Raw genomic sequence first — 24,348 nt, 5'->3', positions numbered from 1 at the left:
GGCCGAACTGAAGTTCAATCGAGTCCCCTGCAATCTGAAAAACCTAGTCCAAAAGCCACTCATAAATACATGATCACAATCCGAGACAATCGTGTGTGGCATGCCATGTAATCGAGCAACATCTCTAACAAACATTTTAGCCACCGACTTGGTTGAAAACGGATGTGACAATGCCGAAAAGTGCGCATACTTGCTCAATCTGTCAACCACCACAAAGATAACAGAATAACCACGTATCAGCGGAAGACCATCTATGAAATCCATAGAAATATCTTCCCAAACATAGTCTGGTATAAGTAAAGGTTGTAGTAATCCGACCGGTTTCAATGTGGTTGCCTTAGCTCTTTGACAGACCTCATCTTTCTTGTTTTAACCATTAATGGAGGTTTGAGGTTTGCTTGCTCTGATACTAATTGATAGATTCTGATACCAAATTGATAGGCTCTAATACTAGTTTGTTAAGCTCTACTACCAAATTGATATGTTCTCGAACCAAAGATAGGCTACACAACTATTCCTTTAAGATCTGAATATATTATAGAAATCAGTTCGTGCAACCGTAGGAAAATATTCGTCAGATATTCTCTGCTAGTCAGAAAATTACGAAACCAGTTCGGTTAGATCTGTAACTTCCTGATCTACAACTTTCATACAACAATCATTGCCTTCTTCTCGCTTGCTTCTACGGACCAGTGACTGGGTCGGTAAGCGACCGGAAGCCTTGGTGATCTCGGATCCGTCTTTCTGCTAAATAGGATCACGCCCTTCAAAGATTCAAAATGTAGCAGGGACGAAAACATGGAATAACGTGGGTGATGGTGGTGGTGACGAGTGGAGTGGATGTTAGGGTTATGGATGGATATAGAGATGAAGGTGGATTATGGAAGCGGTTAAAGGATGTAGACGAAGGGAACGAAGTGGTCGAGATCCCAAAGAAGTGGGGTGGCTCGACAGTCGAGGGAGATTAGAAGTTAGGAGAACCCTTGCCAACGGTAGAGGTGTAAGGTTGGTGAAGAGAAAGAAGGGAGAAGTCTAGAGAGAAGATAAGAGGCAAGAAATCAATAATCCAATTGCATAATGAATTTGGCTGCCATTCACATATATATAGAGGCTAGCCAATAAGTTCTAAAATAATATAAAACCATAATTCTAGAGGATTCCTATCGATCGCGTTCGAACAAGCCCGATCGCGTTTGAATGCACCAAAATACGTTCTCTATATGTGCGAACACGATGCAGGCGTTCGAACTCGCCCGACCGCGTTCGAATGCACCATATGCGTTCTCTGTATTTGCGAACCTGATGTAGGCATTTGCAAGGGCATTCGAACGCGACTTAATGCAATAAGAAAAGGTCATATCTAAGTGTATCATATCGGTTACACCTTACCTTATTGATATTTATCATTTGACCCTCTACATTTTGGGTTTAATTCTCAAAAACATCCTAAATTAAATTTAGCCAGGCAATAGCTGATAGAATAGAGAATATTCCGTTAATTTAAAAAATAAAATAATAAATACCTAAATAATTTAAAAAAAATATTAAATACCTAAATAACACGACACAATTATCACAACATGAATAACATGATCCAAATAACATTGTAATATTCACCTTACATAAAAATCAATATTTACTGATATACCCTATATAAATGGTCTGTTTTTACCAAGGTTTAAAAAATCGGGATTGGGATCGGCCTTCCAGAACAATGATACGTATCAGCCGGATCGGCCGTATTGGTCGCTCGAATCGGATCAAATTTCTTTTAATTATAAAAAATTCTAAATATTATTTAAAAATGCAGGAAAATTTTTAAAAATTTAGAAAACATGACAAAAAAATAAGAAAATAATATTTATTTACATGAGCCCTAAAAATTAAACAAATATACTTACTCAAAAATCAAAACTTCGATGAATACCGAGCCGACTTTCTTAAATTCTTATGGTTGTCTTCATCATAATTACCATAAGTTTATAAATAATAATGTCTAGGACCTGATGCTCCAAACAGTGATTACGTCATATCATTCATATCAAATGGATCTTGTTGTCTCTATTATGGATAATAATTAATATGTAGATCTTGTGTCTGAGGGTACTGAGGAGGATAATAACCAGCATATGGATCATATGATATTTTCAAACAATATATACTTGATAAACCATAGTCATAGGAAGCAACATCCTGACCTGATAACGACGTCACTGATATGTATATTGTATATACATTCTCATTTTCTCTGTCTTCAATCTCTATGCCTTCTTGACTTCCTTAATAAATATGGAAGGGATGATCTTATCACTAGGTGTTCATCAGGATCATCAAGATTATCGCTGGCACTAGTAATTATACTATCTCTCGCTGTCAAATGACTTGTATTAGTTTTTTCTCTAGTTGTGGTCTCCCACAATGCCTCATCTAACTATGATGGGTTATCTCTATCATCTAATAATCTATCTTCCACTTCTTTGATCTATAGAATCAGGGGGGTCTTCATCAAAAATATGATTTAAATCAATCAATTGATCATTTTTTATCTTTTTTTTAATTTCTCTCTTTTAATCTCATATTATAATGGCAAAACACTAATTTCTTTAATATCTCCATTGTCAATCAATTACGTCTTTTGGTGTGGATAAAAAAAAAATAGTCCAATTTCTTTCACACTATGATGAAGATACAGTTTGACTTAAGATCTTTTTTATTATTAGTGTCAAATTTGGTGCCTCCTTTCATCTATAAATAGACTACCATTCAGCTGGACTGTTATGAGATATAGTTACAACAACCTTAGTACTACTAAATTGGCTAGCTCTCAATCTATATTTCTCCATCTGAAATATATTATTGAATACATTTTATAAGAAATTGAATATATTGAAATTTAAAACAAATAATAATAAAATTATTCAATTGAATAATAACTCACTTCTCTAGTGCAAAGGGTTTGCTTATGAATATCACACTCTAATCAGCTAATTACTTTTCTAACTCTTAAGAAGACTTTAGTATCATTATTGACATTCATAGAGAATTAAAATCTGACACTCAGAAAATATGTTGTAAAATTTGTAATTTAAATTTTGTAAGAATTCAAATCTCAAAATATTTTGAAAAAATAAATTAATAAATTAATGCTTAGTAGTAGCGTGTATATCTTTATATGGTTTGTTCTATCTGAAGTCGATCAACTTCCACCACTTCCTATAACTTTTGCCCGTATTTTTTTTATTGACTTTTGACAAGTCTATAGCCTCGTATAAGAAACTCATCTCAGACTTGTCCTTACCGTCTACAAGTCGTAATACATTCACAAGAGGCTCAAATATTGCGATGACAATTATAATATTATGCCAAAATACATTTCCAAGAGCTATGTTCTTCAAAGCTTCATCTAAACTTTGATTTTTGGATTTCATATTCTTAATTTTTATAGACCACTCTACTGATGTAAATACCTGTATAATCTCAATTTTATATTGCATTATGCTCTCCAATACTAGAAAATGAATGGCAAATCTAGTGAGGTCGGGTTTGATAATCTCTCTACCAATGCTATGTTAATTTCAAGATCTTTGGTAGTATCTTCCAATATAAATATTATCTTTTTATCATAAGTAATTGCCCAGCAGCCTTATATTTTACCCCATTATCAGTAATTATTTGAACTACCCTTTTTTCACCAATTTCTTCTACTACCTAATCCATCAACGGAAAAATATAATTTGCACTTTTAAAATGAGTAGTAACATCCACAAGCTTTAAAAATATTATTCGCATGCCTAAGTACACCAAGAAATTAATTATATTTCTTTTGTTTTGTGTAGTCTATCACGACTCGAGATAGGAATCATGACCGTGCATGCACCTCAATATGCTTGAGATACACGAAGCCTTACTAATACTTCCTAAGTGTACAATGACAAGAATAAATAAACGAAGAAGATCTGCTTTATTAAATTTAAACTAATTACAATAAACATAAAACAATGTTATTATTTTTGAGTCTCTAAACGAAATAAAATTAATATTTAATCTAAAGCATAAAATTCAAAAGAGCAGAAAGGCAAATAGATAGGTCCTAAGTGGAGGTGAGGTCCGGGTGCGTCTCGCTCAGTCGCCACGTTGACTATTACCTGAGATAATAAAAAAAAAAGAAATCCATGAGCCAACTATTATAGCTCAGTGAGTGGAATTCACTCGAAAACCAAATAAATTCTAAAATTTTATATTGTTCAATAAAACCTAAGATTAACGATATACATAACAATTTGCAAAAGGCATGCTCTTAAATAATGACAATGATAATAATAGAGAGTCATAACTTGTAGCCTTGTACAGTTTCAACATATTAACATTTTTCTAATATTTATATTGTTATTTGTCTCAATGGGTTTACACCCTATGGATCCACATCAACTATAAGTCACTTCGAGATGATTCTCGAGACTTTTCCTTATAGCTGATCCGGTTAGGGTCATCAGATAGTATCACTATGTGATCAACACACTCTGTCTTTTTCACTAACCGTTGAGAGATGTTAGAGTCACCTAGGAAATTTCTCATTTATCCTAGGACTGTTTCCTAACCCTTCCATAGTCACCTAAGAAAGTTACTCAGTGATCTGTTAAGACTTTCCTCTGGACTCCTAGATAGACATGAGTCACCACGAAAAACTGCAAGCGATCTATACCGGGATTGTTCTCTAAGTCGTACTAATACTAGGTACGACGATGCACTTAGTGTAATGATTAAATGCATACAGAAAATGTGACAATTAAATTTGTACGTAAGGATGAAATAAATAAATTTACACACAGTAAATTACATGGTCTGACAAAGGTACGAAGTATAATAAAAATAAATATGTGAGTGAACCCACTCACTTATGTCTAAGCAAGACAACCGAAATCTCAAATCTCTCGCTTACGTGCTAAAAATCACCACCTCTAATAATAAATAATAATAAAAATTTTAATTTGAATAATATCAATATTTCTAAAATTTAAAATTAAAAAGAACTAAAATGGGTTAAGTTTCCCATTGGATTAGGCTGGGCTACTGCTGGCCCGACCTACTCCAAAAAAACTAATCGGGCAGGGCCAAGGCCCAGCCAAAAACAATGGACTGGGCTACAGGCTATAACCCATAGCCCACCCCATTTAAGTTGTTCGGGTCGGGTCTTTGGATCTGAAATCCAAACCCGAACCCGAACCCAAAATTCATAAGAAAAGGGTTGGCTCGGGTTAAACCCGAGCCTAACCAAATCCTTCCCTTCCCGCGATCGACGCGAGGAAGAGAAGAATTGAGGGAGAGAGTGACCGCCGGCGACCTCGCCGGCAACAGTTCAACGACCACACCTCAAGCCCGTCGACAATCTCTCGCGACGTCGCCGTCCTCACGAGGTGGAGGAGAACCCATCATAGACGATCGACTCAATAGCCGACGATGATTGGAGCCATGAGGGCTCCAAAGGCGAACACCCATGGCACGAGACCAACGACAAGAGGCTTCCAGTGGTAGAGAGGCAGCGACCCGAAGCTGTCGGCTGGCGTGAGTCGCCAGCAAAGCCGAAATCTCACAAATTAGGTATTTCTATTTTAGCCTATAAAATTGAAATTAAGATTGAGGGGTGGGAGAGGGTTTACCAAGGAGTCACGTGGTGGTCTCCGATAGCTCCGGTGGCACTCCGGCAGGCTGATTCCACGGTGTGACAACGATGGTGAGAAAGAAGAAAACGAAGAAGGAGAAGAAGAAAAGGGAAAAGGCTGGAGGGGTTTGAGGAGAGAGAAAATTAGGGTTTAATTTATAGATTAAAAAAAATCCAAATCTAATTTGATTCGGATTCGGCGAGATCTCCGTTGCACCTCGTCGCGTGCCGGAGAGGGAGAGAAGAGGTGGTTGCATGCTGCACCCCCCTTTTTTTCTTTTTTCGGTTCTCACATAGTCCATCTATCACACAGCAATGTACAACCAAATTTATCCCAATACTTTTTGAAAGTCTCAATACAAGTGTGAAGCTCATCTATCTCTAAGTCAAGATATTTAATAGCAATATCTTTTGAACTAAGAGGCGGAACACCAAACATTACTAATTTTATAGCATACACCATGGTGTGATAATAAATGCTATTAGTTACATTGAAAGGAATATAATTATAGAAAAAAAAATTTAGAGATAGCCTTATTAATATGTTTATTTATATTTTTTTTTCTTTTTTAGAGTTGTCTTGATAGTAGTTTGTGTACCGCCCCTTTTTCTTTGAAGATATGTATCTATCGGTCCAATTCTTTTAGACTTTGCTATAAAACTCGCAACACCTGGAGTCCCAAAACTATTTTCTCCATATTTGTTTTCTCTGCATATGAACTAATCTAGATCTTTAAAAAGTACCACTTCACCATTGTTTCTTTTCATCTCCTTTTTTTGTGTAATTCTTCTTTCTTTCATTGCTCTCTTTATCTGTCTCATCATCTTCTCTATTCTGCTTACTACTATCATTATCAATATCTTTATGGTCATACATTAATTCTTGACAAATCATTGACTCTCTTCTTTGTATAGTTTGTTTATCCTTCTTTTTATCTATTAGATGAGCTAATATTTTCTTTTAACTTTCAAACTAATTTGAGTGCAAGCTGCTACATTTTCTTGTTTTCCAACCAAATGTTCTTTAAGACGACTGACACCGTCACTCATTTTTTTTCTATACCAATTGCATTTGACATGCTTTTTGTAACGCAATATTGCCAATCAATATCTGTATCTCGTGACTTTTCTTTTAGAGCCATTTTAATTTTAATATAAATATTTAAACCGAGATCAAATTAAAAATATAAATTATAATTTAAAAAATTAAAATACAATTTCAACAAATTAAATAATTCAGACAAAAATTAAAATACAATTTTAGCAAATATTTAATCTCAATTTCAGCAAATTAAATAATTCAGCAAATATATAATCACAATTTCAGCAAATTAAATAATTCAGCAGATATTTAATCACAATTTCAGCAAATATTTAATCTCAATTTCAGTAAATTAAATAATTCAGCAAAGAACAATTTGGAATTTAGAGAGTTATTATGTGGAAAACAATTCAATAAAGAGAAGAAAAAGAAAGATAGAGATGAACATCAAAAGAAAAAAAAAATTCTTCTTGACTTTCATCAAAAAGGAGATTCGAGAGAGAGAGAAAGAAAACCAAAAAAAAGTGAAAATTATGGGGCAGTGAAAGAGAAGAAGAAAGATAGAAGAAAAAAGAGAGAGAGTAAAAGAAATTAAAAAACTGAGAGAATTTTTTTTTTAATAAAATTAAGAAATTATATACTGAAGTTCGTCGGAGCCGGAGCTAGATCTGCGTTGCCAGAGTTCGTTGAAGCTAGATCTCTCCGTTAGAAAGAGTGAGTGTGTGAAGAAAAGGAGAAAAGAGTGAACAAGAGAGAGAGAGAGAGAGAGTGACAAGAAAAGAGTAAAGAGAGAAATAATAAAAAAAGTGGTCTGGCTTGGGAACATCAATAATTGATGTTCCCGAGTTGGATCCCAGTTTGGATCGGCCGATTCGACGAACCTTGCTTTTACAACTCAAAACTTTTACAACACAAAGTAAGAGTTCTAAGCATTCAACCATATTCAATTCAACACAAATCCATACCCAATTCAACCACCAACAATCAACATTAAGTAAATAAATTTAAGTACTATTTTAGTTCTAAGTTTCAACTTTCAAATCTAAAAATTCAATGACAATTACAACATAGTTCAGGTTCACAATTCAACCACCAACATCCATCATCGAACATTAAGTTCATAATCCATTACAAACTACAGATAGTTTGAACTAAGCAAATAATAACATTGAGTGCTCCATTTTATTGTCCAAAAATCATGACCTTGCCAAAAAGAACAAAGAGAATGTAAATAACTAAGACAGAGAAGATAGAGAGACAAAGCTGGGGTTTTCATGCCAAACATCAATTAACTCAATGAGCTTATAAATCTATCTCTATGAAGAAAAAATGGAAATGCATTACATGTTTAAACCTCAAAACTGCCATAACCGATATAGACCAAATTTTTATTAATATTTACTAACTTTTGATATATAAACATCAAGCATATTAGGATATAATTATCTTGAAATTCAAAATACAAGCAAATCAGATGATTTAAAATTTATAGAAATAGTAAGAAACATAATAGAAAAATCTTGGGAAAATTGATAAAGTACCTAGATTGTCTGAAATCTAAAAATTTGGGAAACTATGATATTTCCCAAAGAACCACTAATCTCCCTAGATATTAAAATCTATACAAGTTGGCCGAGCTTCACATGCTTTCCAATGTATTTAATTGTATCATAACTATCTTAGGAAAGTACAAATTTATTGTAGGATATATAAATTTAGAAAAAAAAAGAGGTAACATTATAAAACAACTTCAAAAACTTGCAAATCGTTTCAGCTTTACTCCATTATTTATGTATGGCAATATTTGTAATTTGAATCACTCAACTATAAATGAAGAAATGCATGACGATATTCAATAGCATTTTCAAGCATTAGGTAAGTTAAATTTCATTTTGTAGGCATATCTTATCTCAATCTTTTACTATTATTTAAAAAAACTTGTTTAACACACTCAGCAAGATTTTGAATACAAAATTATCTATTTCTTCAGACTTTCTTGAAATGTCAAGTTAAGAATATGAGCACTATAACAAACATGAAAGGAATCACCATCATCTAATAAAGCAAAATTTCAATGTAAGTTGGCTCCTCAACAACTCAATAAACAAATCATTTGCAGAGGCATTGTCACATGTTATCCAAAACAACTTTTTCTTGATACCCCATTCAGTTAACAATATATAAATTTTATTAGATAGAGCTATTCCAGTATGTGGGGTTGGCATAATATGTTTTGATTGCAGAATTTGACCTGACATGAATTTGACTGGAATCATGATATCTATTTTGAAAATATACAGAAAGGAGACAAATATCATGACATTCATGCTATTGATATGTTTCAACTATCAAATGAATGAATTAAAGCTTTGATAATTAAGTAGAGACAAATATCATATGACATTAATACATTAACACCCACAATTTTATGAGATGATAAAATGCATATGAGTTATGATGGTTCAATCAAGACACTAGAATCAAATAATAGTTCAATAGGTATAGTGCTTACAAGCTAATCCAATTATGAAAAAAAAGTTACACCTCATCGACTAAAGGCAACTAACTAAGAAGCAGAAGCTAGCAAGTGAAACAAATGATAGTAAGAGGCTCATGGATGGCCGTGCCAATCGGCACGCCCTGTGCCGACCGGCACTTGCCGTGCCAGTGCGGCACAACCTCGTGCTAGTCATTGTGCCATATGGAGCCATTTTTTAAAATTTTTTTTTTATTTTCATCGGTCATTATCAAATCAACTGATCAATTGATCATTTAGAAGCCTTAGATGAAATTAATGATAATGAGACTAGAAATGATAATAATGATGATGGTGATAGTGATAATAACGAAACTCAGTTTGGTAGTAGTGATAATAGAGATGAGACATACGTCTCTATTACACAACATTTTCATAGAGATATTCTTTTTATAGAGAACTTGAGTTTGTAGTTAGCAGGACTTTAGGAAAGGTGTACCCACAAAATGATATAAGTTCATCATAATTACCATCATATCAATCACACTCACCAGAGCTAGAACACCATTATTACTCTATATCTACCATCTACATATGCTTATGGTGTGTCTGTGCCTATGTCGGTGCCGTTCATTCCCGTGCATGTTCAATATTCATATCATATCATATTATAGGAGAATTATAAAATTTCTATTTGTATGAAGGCTATGTAAAACATTATAACGAGCAATACTATCAGTGAATGAGTTTTAAAATATATTGGCAGTATTTAATGCAAAATTCTCGTGTTATTCTTATGCTGACAAATAAAATATTTGATTCTCTTCATCATTTTATATTTAGCTAGATATTAATTTTAACTATTAAACTATTATCAATTAATATTATGTGTTCAATTATATTATGAAGTGTTCAATCATTAATATTAGTTTTAGTGAATGTCTTCAATCATAGTATGTGTTAAATAATATTTATATTTAACTATTACTTTATAGTTAATAAATATGCCATTTATAAAAATAATCTAAAGATAAAACATTATAAAATAGGTTTTAAACTTTTAATATATATTTTTCAACTAAAAACTAAAAATTGATATATCGAAAACTGAAAAACATCTATAAATATCCTAAAAAGTTTATTAAAAGTATTTTAAATACATGCCAGTGGCACGACGGGGCATGCCGAGGCGTGTCGCTCGGCACACCTCGTGCCGACCAGCACGTGCCGCGCCGATGATGGCACGGCACGGCACGACACGTACCACTGGCACGGCCATCGTTGAACACCTAGAATTAGCCTGGCACAGGCTATTATCACTTTTATAAGAATTGATTAGTTGAAGAAAAAGGAAAAAAATCAACTAATACGGTCAATGCAAGGCATTGAACACCTAGAATTAGCCTGATCTAATGCAGGAGACAAATAATGACAATAATGAAGAGTTTTGTAATGTTAACTGATCCATGCAAGTGAGTTCATATCCAACTATAGCACACTTTCAAATTGATAGCATATTGTAAGTTGATAACAAATAGTTAAGTCTCCTAATGTCTGCATCTCATACAATTAAAGAATCTCAACAAATTAAGAGAGTCCAATAACATTGTCGGCCATAAATGACTCCTTTCTATTATTAGCACTTGGTCAGATGGCAAATCTAGGGTCATCGAGGTGTCCAACTACCAATCCAATAATTGGATCATAGAAAAACAAGTCAACCTGACAACGGTTGAGAGCATACCATCATCTAAATGATTTTTTTTCTTTTTCTTCAACTAATTGATTCTTGTAGAAGATATCAAGACCAAAACCAGCCTAACCTATGAGGGTGGCAGGCTTTCGATGAGGGTGGCAGGCAGCAAGCGTGAGATTGGACTAGCATTTCAGCAAGCACCAGTCAGCAAGCAACAGATGGGGACAGCAGGTTCCATTTTCACTTTTGGAGGCAGCTAGAGAAGAGGGTTTCCATTTTTGCAATTTTGGGCTTTCGTAGGAGGCTGGAGATTCAAAGCGTGAGTGACTTAGGGTAGGTAAGGTTTAAAGTTAGTTATAAGTATATATATATCTGGTTGGCGGGTTGACTTGACCAGAGCCAACCTATATACTTAAATGGATCAATGAAATAAACTCAAAAACGATTATTAAACAGGTTAGGCAGATTGACCTGGCCCATTTACAACCCGAAGCCAATTAGACTTAACCCAAACCCGATTATGAGTTAAGTTATCTTGTTGGGTTAGAGTTGAGTCAATTTTTGCCACTCATAATTGCAACGGCGTCTTACTCTCCTACAACCTCTAGTTTTTCACCATCGGTGTACATGCATTCAATATTTCTTGCTATTATTATGCAGATTTGCAATTGGACTGATTATGCTATTCAGAGGAGTGAATGCGAATAATCAGCGCTGCTAGTGTCACTATTTGAACTGTTTAAATTAATTATGATCGACAATTCCACCCTCAGTGTGGAGGAAAATAATTAAGGTGCTGCCCAAGGGCATCAGAATGTCATTACAATCCAAGAGTTTGACATTGTATGTTATTCTTACTGTCCATTACTTCGACAAGCTGATTTCTCTGTCGGGTTTAGGTTGTTCTATTACTTATAATTTTTATCAGACAAATTCAAGCATCATGCCATTTATTGACTTCATTCTTCATGCTTGAATTTCTTTAAGATCTGAACTTTGACAAATATCTTCATTCTTATGTTCTCCTTAAAGCTTTATCGGACCTTTTTCCAAAGACCTAAAAGCCCAGCCCTACGCCTTCAAATCCACTGCCACCATACTCAACTCTTGTGTCAACACCCTCATGTCCAAGGCCCTCGTCATCTCCTTCACCTATATCTAATGTCATCCTCACCGATGGATCCAATCTCTCCTACAACACCACCATCAACTTGATGCAAATCTAGTATGAATGCAATGTTTTGGAGAACAATCGACCCAAACAAGTAACTAAAGTAAAATATAGTAGGCAATAACTGATAAGAAGTTAATTGATTAAAAGGATCACTACTAGATGGAAGGAGAGAAAACCACTCAGATAAGGCAATAGCTTCCTCAACTCTCAAATAGGTACGTTGATAGTAGAAAGGCCTAAAATATGGTATAAGGAAAGACTTTAGAATTTAGGTTTACCAATAAATAAAATAGTAGTGTTTTTACTTTAAAACCAAGTTCTCTTTTTCACGTCCGGGCACCCAAAGATTCTCTTTCACTATTGGAATCTTCTGGACAGTAGCATTAACCAACAAAAAAGTAGAGATTGAAGAAGGAGAGAGGTTTAGAGAGGAAGTAGAAAAGATTAGAGAAGAATCTTAAGATAGTATAGGAGAAAGGGAGAGAAAGAGAGAGAAAAAAAGAGAGAGAAAGAGAGAAGAAGAAGAAGAAGAAGAAGAAGAAGAAGACCGTAGGAGAGAAAATAAGAGATTTCAAATAAATCTTATTCCCACTTGTCCTTCTTTCTTATACAATAACCCTTAAATAGGTTAACAACTTTGATTCTAGCTGATTCTAATAGATACTTATTTCCTAATAGGACTCTAATTAATCATCTTACCTAAATTGACTAACCTAATTTAGGTAATAATTCAATGTAGACATCCCCGACATGTAAGCTTACCATAACTATCAATTGAGATTCTAATAGGAATTTATTTTCTAATAGGATCCTAATTGATTAAGTCTTACCTAAATTGACTAACCCAATTTAGGTAATAACTCAATGCGAACATCCCCCGCATATAGGCTACCATATCTATCAATTGACTAATTTAATTGATTATTTGAATTAAAAATCAACAATTAGACCAAAATTAGACTCAAGCAATTTTATTTTGATCAAATTGAAGATGATGCCCACATCATAACTCCACTTCTTTCTTCGGACACCACTGATCTCCTTACCCCTATAGCTAGCGCTAGCGATCTCACATGCATATAAGTCGAGATCCTCATCGTTTGAACCCTCTTTGGCACCACCAACACCTCCATGCCCTTACCCACCGACCTCTCCCTCACGTTTTCAGTCGTTGATGGTGGAGCTCGAGGACAACTTAGAGAGAGAGAATGAGAGAGGAAGAAGAGATAGTGAGGACACTTAGATCATTTTACACCTCAGGTTAAGTTAACTAATGTATATGGTTACCTACGATTAAAAAAAATTAATGTTAGGGTGTTTTTGGGAGTTAAATCCAAAATGTAGGAGTCGAATGGTAAATACCTATAAGGTATGTGTAAACAATAATAAAAGCAAAATATAGGGTGATTTTAATCAATTTCCCCTTTTCCTTTTACTAGCATTAAGGATGGGCAAGACTTAAACTATTGTGCTTCTTGGCTTGCTAAAGTGTTAACATGATTTCAAGTTTGGTGGGAAAAGCTGTTCAGGCCAATCAATGTGATAGACAATCAATAGTCAAACCTAGATTGGCATAACCAGAAAGGAAGCAAATTTGGTAGCTTCTTAAGATGATATGGTTATTTCAAATAGCAACTTCTTCACTTATGCAGACATATGGAATTCCAAGAACTTTCATGCAAGACTTTGCGGTTCTGATATGAAGTATTAGGGTTGTATAGAAGGAAGACTTATAGCTTTCCACTCAAGGATTGACTTAGTGGCATAAGCCAGCATAACTCAGTAAACCCCACACCAGATAGACCCACACTTGCTAATAAATTGTATGAAATAACGAAACAACTTGGTTAGGTTGGTACCACTAGATACCATCGGTACAGGGTATCAGTGTTGTAATTTCCTTTTTATTTCCCAGCAGCTTAGTGGCATTGCTTACTGTTCTCAATGTAGACTGGAGTGACTGGGAAATCACCCTGTCATTTTATACTGTCCTGCAAGTTCAGTTTGCTAGGAAGTCACTTATATGAAATGAAAGTCATATAGCTGAATCTCACTTATGGTTCTATCTAGAGTCACATTAGTTTAGAAAAGAGCTTGTAATTTGCATGCATCTTCAAGTGGCTATCCCATTTTATTCATGTTTTTTCCAAAACAAGATGCTGAAAATCAACTATCAATCCTGAATCTGTGGGAAGTTGGGGTTCCTTGGAACATGGAATAAGAACAACTGACATTTAAAGGGAAATAAGAACTTGAGAACAGGAGGAAAATTATCTAGATTATGACATGCTTACCAGCCCAAGGTTACCAAAAAAATGTGCTGCTCATGAGCAGTTTTATGTTTCAATCAAAATTTTCAGCATGGCCACGCTTGATAGGTTGGTCAAGGAAACGTCTTTGGCTTGATTAACATCAAAGATTAAGTATAATTGTATAATAATGTACCCTCTGTTGAGTTACTTCTAAATAATAATATTTATGTGAGAGTGTAACATAGGAAGCTAACTTGAGATTTAGCAATTGATTGAAGTTAGGTACTACGACAAGAACCTATGGAATCTCTCTTATTGTTACCAATGTAAAGGAATATCTTGATAGTTGATATACTCCATGTTGGTATGATGACCCGGTGCCAAACTGGCATAGATTATTCTGCAAGAGGTTGTCTCACTCCACCTACCATTCACATGCAAATTGTGTCACAACTCAAAATTGGAATCATGACTGGTCATGTACCTCAATGCACTTAAGATGCACGAAACCTTAACTAATATTTTTCTAAGTCCCAAAATAACAAGAATTTAAATTATGAACAACTAACTTCAATAATTATAATCCAATAATAAAGAAACACCAATGTCATCGATAATGTGTCACCAATCAAATGTAATAACATATGGTTTAGAATAAAATGTCTAAGAAAACCGATGGACAAAATAGTAATATCCTAAGTAGAGGTGAGGTCTCAGTGCATCTCGCTCAAGCGCCACGTGGATCAGCACCTGAAATATTAGAAGAAAGAACCCATGAGCCAACAAATATAGCTCAGTGAGTAGAATCCATTTAAAAACTAAATAAATCCGAATCCATAACATAACTTTAAAAAAGAAATACAAGTCCAATAATATAAAATGAGAATCTTACTAAGTTTGCTTATGATAATAGTAGTAACAACAATACAAGTAATGACAGAACAAAACATATCTCATAACATGGTTTGTGTCCATATGCTGAATTTCTTTTAATATTAATAATAAAGTCATATGTCTCAACTTGGGACTGTTCCTGAGGATCCATATTAATTACAAGTCACCTCGATATGTATTTGAGTCTTTTCCTTATAGTTAATCTAGTTAGGGTCACCAAGAGGTGTCAATATAAAATAAACTCACCCTGTCTTTTCTACTAACCATAGAGAAAGATTAGAGTCACCTCAGAAGATTTCTAATCTAGCCTGGGAATGTTCTCTAAACCAGAGTCACCTAAATGGATTATATGCTGCTCAGGTATAGGACTGTCCCCTGGATTTCAAAGTAGTCTTGAGTTACCACAGGGAGATGCACGAAAAATATCTAGCCTGTGTCTGTTCTCAAAGTCCTACCACTTATCAATTATGTTCTTCCATTAATATTATCGATCATATAAATGACTATATGTACTAAGTATAGCAATGCAGTGGGTCTTATATTTTGCATACAGAACATAATAATACGCAAAAATATAATAATATATTTGCACACTGAATTATATGTAATCTGATAAAAAGCACAAAATATAAGATGAATAAATAAAATAAATACGTAAGTGAACCCACTCACCTGTGTCTAGTTGAAACGACTGAAATCTCTGATCCATGGGTTAAAAAAAATCACCATATTTAATAATAAATAAATAACATATTTCAATTCAACTAATATCATGATTTCTAAAATTTAAAGCTAATTAAATAGCTAAAATGGGTTGGTTTAAGCTCATTGGATTGGGCTGGCTTGTGGTTGGCTCGCAGCCCATTAGATTTCGATTAAACGGGCTAGGCTAAGGCCCCAAAAAAAAACAAAATTTAGCAATGGATTGGGCTGTGGGTTAGCTCGCAGCCCATCATTTGCTAATAAGGTATGGGTCGAGTCTTGGATCCGAAATCCAACCCGAACCTGCAACTAAAAAAACCGAAGGGAAGGGGTTTGGCTCGGTCTAACCCAAGCCCCATCCTCCACCCTTCTTCCTCGAGATCGATGCAAGGAAAAGAGAGAGATGAGGGAGAGAATCCACCGGCAATCGCCGCTGTTGGCAGTTACCGACCACAACCTATGCTCCCCACCACGATCGCGACCACGACAACCACACGAGGTGGAGGAGAAGCCGCCGCCGATGACCAATGCTCCTAACTCAAGGTCGGCGGTGATCTAAGCCATGAGGGCTCTAATGAAGCATGCCTACAACACGAGGCCAATGGTACGACACTCTAGCACATGAGCGGTGGCGACCCGAAGCCGCCATCCGACTCGATTTACCGACGATGTCACTTCGCCCCGAAAGTAGGTTTTTTAATTCTAACTTATTAAACTTAAATTAATTATGAGGGACAGGAGAGGGATTACCTGCGAGTCGTTGAGTGGTCTCCGCTCGCTCCGATAGTGCTCCGGCGATTTGATTTGACAGTGGGTGCTCCGATGGGAAGGAAAGAGAAGGAGAGAACCCCCTATAATAGGGTTAGACTTTTAATTTATAGGATATATTTTTAAATCGAAATCTGAGATTAGATTTGGATTTGGAGTGGCCGAAATCTTTCGGCCACTCCGTCGTGTAACTGCGAAGGAGAAATGAAGGGGAGCGCACATGCACTGTACGTGCGACCCCATTTTTTTTTCTGGTTCTCACAACTTGGCATAATTGTGTCTATGGGTAAGAGACACTCCTTGTGCCACTAACTTGCTATGTCTGTTTACGTAAAAAGGTCACATGCAAACTGATTTAAAGATAACTAAGATTCCAACATTGTCAAACAAGATTTGATAATACCTGATCTTTCAGTTGTTGAGCATTGCTCCAGAAGTAAAACTAGATATACTTAAACTCGTTTAACCTTACATAATTATACATATACATGCCAACAAATAATCCGGTCAAATTATGATGAAGTTGGCACCTTTTGCTATAAATTTCATTATCAATAATTGGATATAGCAGAGAATAAATGAAATTAATCGACCATGGTTGACATTAGATCAGAAAATGCATAGTTATCATTTCTTCTATTTGAAAGTAAATAGTATCTTAGTTTGGATGTTCAGTAGAATTATTTATTCCAATACAGCGGAATTACTTTCATATATTAATTGTGTTTATTTTTTCTATTAGGTTACAGTTTTGCAACAAATCTCACTGTCAGTACATCCAAATGAAGTAGTCGCAATTGTAAGAAAGCTAAATTTCACTATAATTTTAATTATGTAAAAACTTACATAACAGAAGTAGATCTTTTTCATTGTATATTAGGTTGGCCTTAGTGGAAGTGGGAAAAGCACACTTGTCAATCTACTACTACGTTTATATGAACCAACAAATGGTCAGGTAACTTTCCGGTTGGTACCCTGAATATCAATTTGAAAATATTCATAGTAAATGGTCATAATTTGCAAAATGGTTTGATCTGTACCCTCTATTTTCCTTATTGCAGATATTAGTTGATGGTATCCCACTTGGAGAATTGGACGTCAAATGGTTCAGGGAAAGAATTGGCTTTGTAGGGCAGGTTATAAATTAACTCAAAAAATGAAAGTTACTAATTTGTTTGTGAATATTTTTTTTCTTTCAGATCACTAACCTTAACTTCACCTGATATATGCAGGAACCACGCCTTTTTCGGATGGATGTCAGTTCAAATATAAAGTATGGTTCCCCGAGGGAAGTCAGTCATGAAGAAGTGGAATGGGCTGCAAAGCAGGCTTTTGCACATGAGTTCATATTATCTTTGCCCAATGGTTATGATACTCTTGTTGATAATACTCTTCTTAGTGGAGGTCAAAAGCAACGGATTGCTATTGCCAGGGCTATTCTTAGAAACCCTACTATCTTGATTCTTGATGAAGCTACAAGTGCGCTGGATGCAGAGAGTGAACATTATGTGAAGGTAAACTCTTTGGAGACTATTCAATTGTATCAAGAGTTGGTTAATCCAAAATGATTTTGTACTATTGGCTTGATTCAGGGTGTCATTCGATCAGTCCAAGATGGATTCAGGACAAGGAGAACCGTGGTTGTCATTGCACACAGGTACTTTCCAGTGCCATTGACCCTATCTTCGTAGAGCCTTAGTGTCAGCTAATAGAAATTGAATTTGACAGACTATCTACAATTCAAGCTGCTGATAGGATTATTGTAATGGATAGTGGAAGAATTGCTGAGGTATGTGTATCTAATTCAATGTCTGTACCTTAGTAATCTGTTGCAGAAAGTAGATAAGCATGAATTCACTGCTATAACAAAACAACAAACGACCCTATAGTCCCACCCTATGGGGTATATGGATCCCTTTCTACCTTTCATCTCTATTTTGTGCAAGGAACACAAGTATAAAACATGTTCTCTTTGATGCTAAAAAGTTATTTATGAACTATTCAATTTCAACAGTAATTCATTTTTTATGCTTATGAACATACTAGGTAAGCGGCACTCTGACAAGATTTAGATATTTGCACAAAGCTAGTCAGGATCTTTGTTATTTTAGTGTTGCACTGATATAGAACTATCAATGATGAACTGATGATTGTATTAATGTTCCTAAAGCACAAGAGGGAATGAGGGAGTGATGAAGAAGGATTAGTAATCTCGTGTTAGCCTACTTCTGAAAAATTTATAGATAGGATCCTAGAATTTCACAAATACAGATCTTAAATTGCTAGTTTGCATTAACAATGAAATCATGTCTTGGGCGATCCCTCTCCTTTCCTCTTTACTTTTCTTTTGTTACTGAGGACTTGATCAAATCTATATCCTTCCACATTGCTTATAGCCTTATACTGAAGATTTTCTATATCTGGCATGACTCACATGATGAACAAAAATGTCTGTAAAGTTTGTCACTTATAACTAGAAAATATTTTGTCTCTATTCAGGTGGGCAACCATAGGGAGCTCATGCAAAAGGATGGATTATATGCAAGGCTAGTGAAACGACAGGCTGATGCATTCGCTTAGCCTCTGCATTACTGAGTTCATTTGTTCCATCGAATTTTTATGATGGACTAGGTGAGCACTTGGAGGAATATAGGACCTGTGCAAGTGTACTGACAGTATCTATTTCTTTTAAATATCATTGAGGTCCATTTTTAAGAAAGTGAGCTGAATCCTAGTTATATTTCATTATAGCCATGAAACTACAAAGAGGAAAATGTGAGAAGTGAATTATAGGGCCCAGAAATTTCAGATGGAGTGAGAGCAAGATTAGTTAGTCTTGACCCACATTACTGCTCTTATCTAACTCCAATATGAAGTCTGAATGACGTATTTTCTATCTATCTTTGAACCCCCAAAGTTTGGAAGAAGTGAACTAGATATATCCTCAACAATATATATATAGTGAGGAAAGCTTCTAAATATATCCGAGTGCTTGTGCTTTAATAGAAGATAACTCAAAAAATCAGAGTAGCTGAAACTGAGTCTACATCGACTACCATCACCAAAATAAGCATGTACATATATCCTCAACAATATATATATAGTGATATAATCATACTATTATGATATGTATCGACCATGATCATACTATGACAATTTCAAATGCAATAATAGATGATACATAATAACCACTTAATAATCATGTATGTCAACATATAAAAAAATTAATGTATTTTTTAATATCTCAATCATCAATATCAACTCTAAAGAATATTATCGTATTAGACCACCATGCATGATTAAAACTCAGTACTCGTTCTCATCATCCTGTTCGAAGGCTTAAAGCATACCCTGCCATCCTCTATGTTAGTCATAATCATACTCTGTCATCCTCTAAGAGTATTAATGTCCATCTAAACCAAATACCCTTCTAGCTAAAAGAAATCACGTAAGAATAATTCGCCACATATGCCCTACTGAAAGGTATGTGTTTAAATGTTTGTTGCACACACAGACTACTAACCTCAGACATAAGGCCACATAATCGCGCACACACTACTAACCTCGCATCCTAACCCTCGTGTCTACTTAAGTATCCTCACGTTTTTTATCAACTATCATATCAATGATATTTCATACTTTTCTTTTAAATAATATGCATTTATACAGTACTATAACAAATCAAGCATATCAAGAATTTATGTGGTAACAAAGCTAAGAGAAATATGATGTAGTACAGTCTCAAATATATATATATATATATATATATCACATGCATATTCATACAATTAATCAACTCTGCATCCTCATGACCGAGATCATCCTAACAAATGAATGATAAAAATATGCTCATTCTTTATCATCTGTATATTTATATACTTATATAATCATACCGGAGGCTAAAGCAAAATACATATATATAAATATATAATATATCCTAATATAGCAAATCTATCTAGGGGGTAATTATTCATAGTTTGATCAGAAAACACAAAATACATATCTCTTATGTTCGTCAACTAAGCGTCAACTCATCATTAATAAGGTCCACGGGGTTTTAAATACAAGGTTTGAGATCTAAAAATATTTAGGCAGTATAAAGATAGTCGTTTATCTAATTAGAATCAATTTTATAATATATAATAATTTATTAGGTTTAGAGTTATTACTTTTATTTTTATTAACTAACTAGATTTACATTATAAATATAATTCTAATACTATAAATATAATATTATTATAAAATATTAGTTATCAAATAAGAAAAAAAACTTATTGTTCTTTTATATAAAAAATAGTTCGAGTATGTAACTACAAAATTAGAATAAAAGTCTAAATATATATATAATTATAAATAAAAATATAAGTATCGACAAAATCTAAATATATCTAATTTGTGATTCTTGCTCTATCTTGATTAATACAGAACTACATAGTCTTTACTTAATTATATAAACTAATAGTTAATAATAAATTATAATTACCAAAAATATATATATATATATTATTAAAATGATTAACCACCTATATAATCTATTTGCATCAACTAAAATAAAATACATAAATAAATGGAAATAAAACTCCACTACTAGTGTTTGGCTGAGCCTAGGTTTAAGTAGTGGAGAAGAACCGAGGAAGAAGAAGAAGAAGAAGAAGAAGAGAGAGAGAGAGAGATGGGAAGGGAGGGGAAGTTGGGCTGGTCGGGAGGGGAATGGCCACTGCTGGCCGGTCGCCAACAGCTTGGTTTCAACAAACTCGAGCCTAAGGAAGAGAAAGCAAGGGAGAGAATTAAAGAAATGAGGGGGAGAAAGGCTTCATCGGCGGCTCGGTGGCGGTGGTGGTGGCAGCGACGGGTTCCAAGTGTACCGATAGTTCAAGAAAGATAGAGAGAGAGGTTGAGGGAGATGAGAACTGAGAGAAATCGATATATATATATATATATATATATATATATATATAAGAGTGAAGGAGGTTGTGGGGCTCGCCACGACCAGCTAGCCACTATTGGTTAGTTACGGTAGTAGTAGTTTGGGTGTGTGTCACCCTCGACCCTTGATGCCTTTGTTGGTGGTTGGGGTGCGCACGCTTGTTGCTGTCATCTGCAAAAAGCCATCCTGATAAGCTACGGAATGATCCCTTCAAGATCTGGATTAATTGCAGAAAGCAGTCCGTGCAACCGAGGGAAAATATTCACCAAATTTTCTTCCGTAGTCAAAAAATTACGAAACCAAGTTGGATCGATTCGTAACTTTCTGATCTACGTTTTTTGTATTTATGTCCTTCGCAGATTCTGATTGCAACTGGGACGAAAATACGATATAGAGCGGATGATAGTGGTGGTGACGGGTGGAGTGGATGTTAGGGTTATAGATGATAATAGAGATGAGGGTGGATGTGCTAACTTTTGGTTACGTATCGGACATAAGATCACCTGTCGATATAGTTGTACCCTCACAAATATCCAACTATCGATGTCGAACTCTTGCTCTCGATGACTGCGATCATAAATTTGCTTCATGCAATTTTGAGCAAGTTTAAGATGGGCATCCAACCTCCTCAATGTGACATCTCTATCTATCAATGCTAAGTCCACCTCTGTCCGATTTACAGATGACACTGGGTCATAGGCACGTAATGTTGAAGCCGTGCACACCACCTCAAATAGAGTCATGCCAATACTGCTGTGGTGAACGGTGTTGTAAGACCACTCTGCCCACAGTAAGAACTTCAATCATCGTCTCGGCATCTCTCCAACAAAGCACCGCAAGTACTGCTCAATGCCTTGATTAACCACTTTGGTTTGGTCGTCCGTCTGTAGATGGTAGGTTAAACTGAAGTTCAATCGAGTCTCCTACAATTTAAAAAATTCCATCCAAAAATTGCTCACAAATACACGATCATGATCGAAGACAATCGTGTGTGGGATGCCATGCAAATGAGCAACATCTCTAACAAAAATATCAGCCACTGACATGGCTGAAAATGGATGTGACAATGCTGAAAAGTGCGCATACTTGCTCAATCTGTCAACCACCACAAAAATAACGGAATAACCATGTACCAGCGGACTATAAAATCTATATAAATATCTTCCCAAACACGGTCCAGTATCGGTAGAGGCTGAAGTAATTTGGTCAGTTTCAATGTGGTCGCCTTAACCCTTTGACAGACTTTACAAGCATGGACAAAACTCCTCACATCCCGCCTTAGTTCTGGCTATGTGCAGCTCTATGATATCCTCTTATAAGTCCTCAAGACACCCTCATGACCAGCCTTTGGAGTTTGGTGGAAATGCTCCAATAATTTCTACCGCAATCCATCATTTGCGGGCACCCGAATGCACCCGTGGTCCAACAGCAAACTGCCTCAGTTCTCCAACTCTGGATGGCGTTCCGGATCATCCAATACCCCCTGTAACAATCTCAAAACATCTAGGTCAAATGTACATGCATACCTCAGCTCGTCAAGGAAGGGAAAAGTAAGAGAAGAATATGCTGTGAGCTCGGCGATATTAGATTGGTGCGATAGTGTATCTGCCGCTCTATTTTCCATTCCCTTCTTGTATTGGATTTCATAATCATACCTCAGTAATTTTGTGACCCATCTCTACTGTGCGAAGTGTTTCTACGATGTCCCATAAAATATGAAAGGCTCTTGTGATCGGTTCAGATAATGAATCGCCTACCGATCAAATAAGACCTCCACTTTATTACCACATATAGAATTGCTAACATCTCTCTCTCTCTCTCTCTTAGGTCGATAATTGCTAGGATTTTTGTGATAAAGCTTTACTAAGAAAGGCTATAGGACGTCCTCCTTGCATTAGTACAGCTTCTATGCCAACTCCCGACACATTACATTCCACAACGAACTCTTTGGTGAAGTCCGGTAGAGCTAGAACAGGCACCGTTGTCATTGCTGTTTTCAGTTTTTCAAAGGTTGTAATGATTTCATCCGTCCATCTAAAAGAGTCTTTCCTTAGCAAAGAAGTGAGAGGAGCAGCGATCTTGCCATACCCGGCGATGAAGCAGCGATAATACCTTGTCAGCCCTAAGAATCCTCGTAATCATGTGGTAGAAGTAGGGATCGGCCAAGCGGTCATGCATGCTACCTTTTGAGGATCCGCCGTCACTCTTTCTGTTGTGATGATGTGGCCTAAATACTCCACTTGTAGTACTCCCCATAGACACTTGGACTTCTTAATCTTCAGCTGGTTTTGCTTCAACAAATTCAACACATCCTCTAAATGTTGCCAATACTCCAATTCAGTCCTACTGTACACCAAAATGTCATCAAAGAATACCAAGACATATATTCGCAGTAGAGGCCAAAAAATTCATTCATGAGGCCTTGAAAAGTAGTTGGAGCATTGGTGAGACCAAAGGGCATCACTCGAAACTCGTAGAGCCTGTCCGTTGAACTCTAATTTAATGATTCGCGGTCTTCAAGTCAAGCTTGCTGAATATGATCGCCCCTACAAGCTCATCCAATAGCTCCTCTATGACCATAATGGGATACCGGCCTTAACGATGATAGCGTTTAGTGCCCGGTAGTCGACACAAAAATGTCATGTCCCGTCCTTCCGCACCAATAGCACGGGCGATGAATAAAAGCTATGACTTGGTTGTATGAGGCTTTGTTCCAACATCTCGGCTACCATCTTGGAGATAACTTTCTTTTGCATAT

The 24,348-nt window shown here is 35.5% G+C and overlaps 1 protein-coding gene across 1 annotated transcript in view; it reads left to right on the top strand.

Annotated features, from left to right (window-relative positions):
* Positions 1-19,382, top strand: part of LOC140792355 (ABC transporter B family member 26, chloroplastic) — a 54,264-nt gene extending 34,882 nt beyond the window's left edge. The window contains exons 12-18 of the mRNA XM_073143306.1: positions 17,406-17,462; positions 17,544-17,618; positions 17,725-17,799; positions 17,896-18,177; positions 18,256-18,320; positions 18,392-18,452; positions 19,163-19,382. Of these exons, the coding sequence (XP_072999407.1) occupies positions 17,406-17,462; positions 17,544-17,618; positions 17,725-17,799; positions 17,896-18,177; positions 18,256-18,320; positions 18,392-18,452; positions 19,163-19,243 (696 nt within the window). The 3' untranslated portion in view covers positions 19,244-19,382. The remainder of the gene's footprint in view (positions 1-17,405; positions 17,463-17,543; positions 17,619-17,724; positions 17,800-17,895; positions 18,178-18,255; positions 18,321-18,391; positions 18,453-19,162) is intronic.
* Positions 19,383-24,348: the final 4,966 nt, after the last annotated feature.

Source organism: Typha latifolia, chromosome 7, assembly GCF_019914945.1.
Source record: "Typha latifolia isolate L0001 chromosome 7, TyphaL0001v2, whole genome shotgun sequence".
Taxonomy (NCBI): Eukaryota; Viridiplantae; Streptophyta; class Magnoliopsida; order Poales; family Typhaceae; genus Typha; species Typha latifolia.
The sequence above is the reverse complement of the archived record's forward strand: the minus strand, read 5'-3'. Positions and strand labels throughout refer to the sequence as shown.